Below are 8,237 nucleotides of genomic sequence, written 5' to 3' on the forward strand. Positions count from 1 at the left end.
GGTGGCAATATTATCAGTAGGTTTTCAATCACAGAAATGCCACTTGAGCAAGCTAGAGGGGGTGCAGACCACTAGACCAAAATCCAACTGGCAATTAATTTATGGGTTTGAAGCCAAGCAAATCATCAAAAAATCAGTGATTAAAAGAAACTAGGCATGCATTGAAGAATCAAACAACAAATGTACATATCAAAAGCAATGATTATATACCCAAAGCAATGGCAGCACATCAATCCTTTAGAAGTCCATTTTCTATGTTACATGCGTTACACATACTCTTCCAATTTAGTCTTAATTAGGCATGCAGCAATGACGGGCCAAACTTTCCACGCTATGAAATCATGAAGTAGGCCAGAACACCTCTCTAGAGGAGAGCAAATAGCAACATGGAAGAGGCCACACACTATCTCCATGCTTGAGATCTAATGTCAGCATCTACATATCATGTGAGCTCAAGCTCCATGCACGGCAAGTTTGGCAAGGGGGCCAACAGCAAGAGAGTTGATGTAGGTGCAAGGCTCGAGCTTGGATGAGTCTGAGCGCTTGTCGTCGAAGTTATCGTAGCGGTCGGGGCCACCAACTATGGCACCGGTGAGCTCATTAGGATTGGGCTGATCCTTCTGGTACCAATTTGCAAAGCTCATGGTACAGTCAACCTGCGTGTTACTCGGGAGCACCGGCACCGACGCGCCACGGTGGTGGGGCTGCGTTGGTGGGTTGGTGCCAAATCCAACCATGTAGGACCTTCCCCTAGGGTTGCTACCCAAGATATAGTCCATCTGCCACAAATCCAAGTTTGGAAGTTTAGAACATGATGCTGTATATCTCACGGAGACAGATAATGAATGCATTGCAATGTTTTCTGTATAAATTTTACGTGAAAAAGATGTTTACTTGTTATCTTTTTGCAGATATTTTTTTATTTTTTTAATGCATGAGTTCTGTTTGAGTTTCAAGGAGGAGAAATATAAGATTGTAACTTATACACGTGTCTTGTCTTGTTGCTTATTTATTCATTTTGATATATGGACATAAATTGAAAAAAACAAATCATATGTTATTTGGGATTATTATTAGTTCTATTCAATTTGTTTGTACAATATGGGTAAGAAATGCATATGGTTCGAATTGGGAACTCCTCCCTTGCTCTATAGTACTTTTTTTTTTCCCAACAATTTTTACACGTTACTAGAATTAAATACTTCAGTGCCATGTTATGCAACAAAAAAAGCTTTGAAAAAATAATAGATATCAATTCTATGTACCAGAGAAAAAGAAAATAACCTTGATAATCTTATGAGTATTTGAAACATCTCCGAAATTAATTATTGACAATTTGACAATAATGAAAAAAATATAATACACAAGCTAAACAGCAGACATACGAGAGAGAGAGAGAGATCACCTGTTGCTTAGCAAACTCCCTCAGGCGAGTGGGTTGGAACACCTTCGTTCCACATGAAACGGTTTGACGATTCTTTGTGAGAATGTCACTATAAATACCAAACAAAAAGGCGACACCCGTGACATATTGTGTGTTTGCTCCATCCCGGAGATGAATCAACCCCCCTAAATGGAATTTGGATGCATAAATACACACACATTAATACATATAAGTTTAATGTAAGAAAAAAAAAGGGTGATATGAGTTTAAATCTGTTGGAATTGTGATGTTCTGCTATTCTTATTTGTTTTCTACAATGTAGTTCTTAGTCTTTTGTTCTTCCATTTTTGACTATTATACAAGAATTAATCCATAACAAGTTAAATTCCTATAGAGCTTGAAGTTGACTTCATGAGACTTTTATAAAGAATTAAACAAACCTGGAGAAATGTACACTTGGTGGAGTGGACTCTCTGGGAGGACTGCACAAACGAAGTTGTCAGCCTGAGTTTTGTAGTTTTCGACGCCATTCTCCCCTGTGAGATTTAACTGCAAGGGAGTTAAATATGCTTAGGTATATGACTTAAAACCTACACATTTATTATATATACTATTATGTTTTGGAGGACAATCTTTCTTAGTGCTTAAGAAGTCTTGTAATTACTATTTTATGATCCAATCTGGCCCTCTTCAATGATCTTTTGAATCACTGAAACCGTTTTCTTCTTTAAAAGAATTCTGGTTTGGGAGTCTCACATCTGAGAGAAGAACTTGTGCGCCAGCATACTTTAAATCCCAGCTAAATTCAGCCACACTAGCAGTTATGACTTCTTGAGTGATATATTTCGAGTAATGATCCAATTTTGTAGCCATGTACAGCCATGAAGCAGCCCACAGCAACTCATCCTGCACAAAAATATGAAGAAGAATGAATTGCACGCATCAAACCATATATTTCCATCATTATTGCTTCTCTTTTGATCAATGCCCATCTTGGACAAGGGACAGAAAGAGAGAGAGAGAGTTACATTATAACCAGAAAAGGAGCAGTAGAATGGGCATTCCCCATCATAAGTTCCTTTATGGTTCTTCGCAAATTCAAAGAGCTGTTTGAAAATCAATACAAAGAAAAGAAAAAGATTAGATTAGTATATATGACCACATTTGGCAAAATAGCTAAGATAATTAACAAAAAGTTCTTCAAATCTCTATCCAACTTTGTCTTAGTAGACCTGATAATTAAAAGGTGCTTCTACTTTTATTTCATTTAACCAAGTACTATAGCTCTTTTTGATAGTTGAAAATAACAATTACAATAATATATTTTGGTGTACTTTTCCATATCACTTTCTTAATGAGAAGAAGAAAGGGTAGACCATTTTCTTTCTCAAACATAGTATAATGTTCGTATATCTTTTTCATCTCTGATTTTCTTTTTTTTTCCCCCAAAAAATTAATGCAATAGTATATAAAAAAATAGAACTGAATGTTAAGTATGCTACCTAATCAATTGACCCCAAATGTTTAAATTGATAGGGAATGGGCCAAAAATATATTAGGCTTAACACTCCCTCTCCTCACGCGAAAACCAGACCATATATGTGTGTGCAAAGACCATATTGACCAAAACAAGTCAAGATAAAATGTAGTTTAATTAAATAAAGCAACTTAAGCTCTAATAGCATGTTGACTGACCAATTAGCCCTAAAAGCTTAAGTTGTTGAAGAATGGATCACCAATATATCTCAGGCTTAAAGTTTCCTAATTATGTCATTAAAAAATTTCAAGCTTTTATTGAATCAACAGCCTACATGTAAGTTATGTATATTCTTTCCACAAATAATGATAATATTGAAACTAGTATGTCGATAGATCAGCTAGCTTGACAAATGCTACATTAATCCATCATTGCACTTGAATTGAATTAGCTTAGTTGAAGCTATGACTAGCAATCCAATTGAATAGAAAGTTGGCTGACTTATGAAATTCACATATGGCAATCAAACAAACTATAGATGGACTAGCATCCTCACCTCCTTGGCTTTATTAAGGAGACTACTAGCATACTTGGGGTCATTGTCCTTAAATGCAATGGAAGAAGCAGCCATGGCAGCAGCTATCTCCGATGCAATCTCCGTCCCTGGCTGACTTTCATCAATCTTGTAGAGAGTTCTTGGTGTCTTCATGTTCTCAGGTCGCACCCAACACTGATGATCCGCATTCGGATCCCCAACCTTCGTGTGATAAATACAAATTGTCAAGCTTAATAGAAATGTTCACATAAGGTATATATGCATAAAAACATCGTCAATTCATAAAACTTGATGAATTTATTGGGATACGATTAGCTATTGGGTATGTAATATTTTGAAATGCCAATTTGGTTTCATGACCAAAATGTAATCACGTGCCATTGATAGCCATGTAACTTTTCTCTCGTCTAATTAAGATCATTCTCTTGGTAGACAATCTGGTTAAAAATAATAAACTATAAATTGTTATGTTTCCTTCTTATTTTTATTTTGATTCATGTTCCTTTTTTTTTTTCAATCACTTCATGAATAAAGAGAAGAAATTTTGAGCTCTTATTCAAAGAAAATTGAAGAGTCAAAATTCTCTCATTGATTTGCTGTCATGATATCTTTCATTTTCATTTTTAATAGGGTGAGTGCGCCGGCATTTTCAATATCGATATTTTGCATTTTACTGGTAAAAGAAATATCATCATTTCGCATACAAAACAAAACTCTTCAAATTAAATCCATGGTTTTGAGGATTTTATATAAAGATATGGAGCAATCTACTTAATATTTGGTATGCATGTACTCATCTTACTTATTTAAATACAATTTCTACGAAACTTAAGCTTCTTGATCAGATCACCAAACTCCACTTCAATGATCATCAAGCATAAATGAGACATAATATTGTTAGTGACTATCAGTTCCACTAGAAGGTTTGGTAAGTTAGGCATGAATTATGATAACTATTTCAATAGAATTTTAAAATATTAGTCATATATGATTAAAATATATATCCAATTTGGATGGCATGAATCTCACCTGAACCCACAAGCTATTGCTCTTGACGCTAGCTTTGAGGAAATAATCTGTTCCCCAACGAATGGCGGCATGCACATTCTTCAGCTCCCCTGTGGTTTGTAGCTCAGACTGATAAGCAATTGCAGACCATGCAAGTGTTGTAATGGTGAAGGCCATTGGTAGCCCATACTTAACATTATCACCTGCATCATAATACCCCCCAACAAGGTCCACCTAGATTGCAAGAGAACACCAACATGGCCAAAATCCAAAATTGAGTGTCATAATATCATAGAAATGACTCCTCGATTGAGTTAAAACTTGATATATACAATTAAGCTCCATTTATTTTTCAATTCTCAAAGCATGAAAACAGATTAAATTGAACTCAGCTGCTCATACTATTTTTCAATAATGTTAATACATGAAAGAACTTCGAACAGAGAACAATGTATAAGAAAACGAAGCTATGTCTACGGATACAATATTATCCTTTCATCAAAGCACAAATTTGAAATTTGAAAATATAAAATTGTTACATACATTAAAAAATAGCATCTTCAATTTGTTACAACCTTTCTCATACCTGTCACTTCAAAAACTATAACAAAATCTGTTTTCTTTCGAAGCTCTTCTAGATTTTAAACTTCCTCTTTTTTCTGTGGGTGAATCATAAGGACGTGGAAATTGTAAATCCTTGCTTTATGTAAACGAACAGTGGTAAACACCATCAAAACAAAAGCAAAGCAAAAACCACATATTTTATATATATATATATATACATACAATTTTATCAAACCAAAATCATCTTAAACAGGCAAAAACTTGAATTACGAACTCCAATCTCAAAACATGTAAACCAAATCATAACATAATAATCCATGCCGATCACATTGGTAATTTGATAGAAATACTACATTAATACAAAAATAGAAACTTTTTTTATTTATTTTTTTAAGCAAGAAGCTACAAGCTGCTAGAATTTGAACAGGTGAAAATGGGGAAAACTTACATTAGCAAGCTTCCCATCATCAAGTGCCGAGTCCCCTCTCCAAGAGATCCTGGAATTTGGCGGGAGCTTCCCTGACCTCTGGGCCTCAAGAAACAGCAATGACTTTGAGAGTGCTTCCTTGTAGTTGTAGTTGCCACCAGCAACAGCAAGAAAGGCGCCATTGAAGAGCGCCAACCATGCCATGCAAGTAGCCATCAGTGCATGCATGGATGGCTTCATTTTCCCAAATCCAAAGAGTGAGAAGAAATGAGGATTCGAACTGGAAGTAGAAGAGAGAACAACAAAGTGGGATGGATTTGAAAGGGTATTAATTACCGGGTATTTAAACCCAGGACTCCAACGGTTAGTTTCCTAAGTTTTCTTAATATGGGTAGAGCTGTATGGTTCTATGTGTGTGGTACTTCCTTATGATAACGGGTTTTTAGGGGATTCTGGTGGGGCAATGTAGATTTGTGGAAGTTTTTGTTCTCAGGGAGAAGGGTTTTGGTTAGTTTTGCTAGCTAAAGTTAGGGCACATGGTTTAGGAAGGTTGAGCAGGTGTTTCCATCAAGCTCTAAAAAGTGGTTTATTCCTCAACTTGATGATCTCCAGGTACCACCCACTAGCTGCCACTTGGGGACCTAATTTTGGATAATTAGATCTATAACAAGGTAAATTCAAATTTGTACTGGAGAAATGCAAAAGGCTACAAGTGTAGGTGAAAAATACTAGAGCTACACGTATGTAGATGAAACCACCTATAATCAATGGGTAGAGTTATGAACTTTCTCACTTCAAGACGTAGGTCATCTAAAAGCAAAGATAAGCTCCCCTAAAAATCGAGTAGGTATATTCCTCTCTCATCTTCTATGCTTCTAAATATATTTTGTGAGGATCTTTACAAACATATATTTAGTTCTACGTTAGCCATATATATACCGGATGTTGTTAAAGAATCTAAATAATATCTTCTAGCTAATTTTTTTGATTACACATACTAGCAAAAAGAATCTGGCTCATGAATCATGTGGATTTAAATGGATTTAGACCTTTAAAGGCAGCATCCAAATAATACCTAAATATACTACATAAAGTACAAGCCTTGGGGCAAGAACATAGAAGCCGTTCTGCATGTTGTGAATTTATTTAACCCACCATGCCTGACCATATGCATAGATAATGAAAGAAAAAAACAAAGCAAAGCCGCTCCTATGAGTTAACCATCCCGCTCGACTCATGTTTAAATTTGTTGGTTTGAGAGACACCATTACTTGATCACCTTTTTCTTGACCTACAACCATCCGATTAACCTGATTGAGAAGTGATGGCTGAGGCCACCCAATCCATGTAGGTTGCTCAATGTTGCAGCAAAAAATGCCAATGCCTTAGGTCACAACCTCATTTAGCAATCATCTTTCTTTTGTTTCTTTTTCCCTTTCTTTTGATACTTTGAGTTAATCCACAAACATCTAAAAGCTATGTAATGTTTCTATGAACACCAATATATTCCATGATCCTTATTTTGACCATTGAAATGGTCAGAAAATTCTAAGATGCAGGGGTTGGAATTATTTATAATTGAAAAGACATAATCAAGAAAATAAGGAAAAGGGTTTATGTTAATTCAATAGAAGGAGTATGATAAGGGAAATACACCAATGACAGCATCAAGGAATCATCAAATATGAATCTGACAGAGCTTACCGAAAACTGAAGACAATAATCTCTTCTAACGAATACTGTAAAACATCCTTAAAAACATTATTGAGTACTCCCCCATGAAATAAGAATACAAAGACACAAATCGGATGAGCAATAAGTTTCTTCTTTATGAACTCATCCACACTAAAAAAACTATCTTGAGGCAGCACCGAACGGAGGTACCTGCAGCACACTTATAAATCCATTATGAATCCAACAGCAGGCATTTATATGCAATAATTTTTTTTGATAAAAAAAGGGTTCTATTTTTAAGGCAAACTTATGAGCCACATTAGTCTTAGACTATGCTAAAAATTTCAGTTTCAACTGAGCAAGCAAAGATGATAGGTCTAGATAATCTAATGATGGTAACAAGAAATGCCTGCCATAACAATCCTGCTCTCACATTGTTCATCCACTTTTAGTTGAATGGAGATTGATCATGGACATTTTCGTACGACATCCAATGCCAAAGAATGTTTTAATTTAGCAAGTCGTGCAGATGTCTAGCATATCAAACCAACGATACCGAATAATTTTTAATACCTTGTTCTAAGTTCTGTCTGAATCCTAGTATAAATTTTGGTAGCTAATAAACGGATTGACCATGAAGAAAAGTGAAGACCTAAAATTTGCATTATTGATATAATCTATCTATAATTCTAATTACAAAATTAAGGGGAACTTCAGTATAGGGTATTTGGATACCAGCCATTTAAAGGATAACTAATATGACGTAATTTTGGAATTCTTTTAGAACATTTTTGCATTCATTTTCATTTTGCTCTAAAGGTCAATTTGGCAGGGGAAATTCCTAATCTGTTGGAATTATCAATTTTCTTGATGCTCTTGCTACATTCCACTAGGAGAAGAACGAAATGATGAGATTTATGGATAAAAGAAAATATTGCAAGCTATGAGGAAGATTAAGCTGATAATGTTCTTGAATACATATATTCAAAGTGTTGAAGGAATCGGCATGTTATGAAAAAAATAAGAACTGTCAGTAGTATTATTTATCCCACATTTCAATCTGCATATAAGCACTTAGTTCATTAGAAAATGACAAAGAATGTTCCAGAGTATCAAATGAAAAACCCAATTTGGTGATTGCATCTAC

The 8,237-nt window shown here is 35.1% G+C and overlaps 1 protein-coding gene across 1 annotated transcript; it reads right to left on the reverse strand.

Annotated features, from left to right (window-relative positions):
• Positions 1–452: 452 nt before the first annotated feature.
• On the reverse strand, positions 453–5,620 carry LOC105053320 (endoglucanase 8-like). Its single transcript, XM_073245134.1, has 8 exons — positions 5,438–5,620; positions 4,447–4,659; positions 3,418–3,618; positions 2,413–2,490; positions 2,141–2,290; positions 1,825–1,933; positions 1,382–1,569; positions 453–779 (listed from the first exon to the last, which is right to left on the reverse strand). The coding sequence occupies exons 1-8, from the start codon at positions 5,618–5,620 to the stop codon at positions 453–455; spliced, it is 1,449 nt and encodes a 482-aa protein (XP_073101235.1).
• Between the last annotated feature and the right edge of the window lie 2,617 nt (positions 5,621–8,237).

This window comes from Elaeis guineensis, chromosome 10, assembly GCF_000442705.2.
Source record: "Elaeis guineensis isolate ETL-2024a chromosome 10, EG11, whole genome shotgun sequence".
Lineage (NCBI taxonomy): Eukaryota > Viridiplantae > Streptophyta > Magnoliopsida > Arecales > Arecaceae > Elaeis > Elaeis guineensis.

Coding starts and splice junctions, on each gene's coding strand:
- LOC105053320 (XM_073245134.1), bottom strand. CDS start 5,620: ATGGCATGGTTGGCGCTCTTCAATGGCGCCTTTCTTGCTGTTGCTGGT. Junction 2,291..2,412: donor GCTCCTTTTCTGGTTATAAT/GTAACTCTCTCT, acceptor ATTTTTGTGCAG/GATGAGTTGCTGTGGGCTGC. Junction 780..1,381: donor TCTCTCTCTCTCTCTCGTAT/GTCTGCTGTTTA, acceptor GATTTGTGGCAG/ATGGACTATATCTTGGGTAG.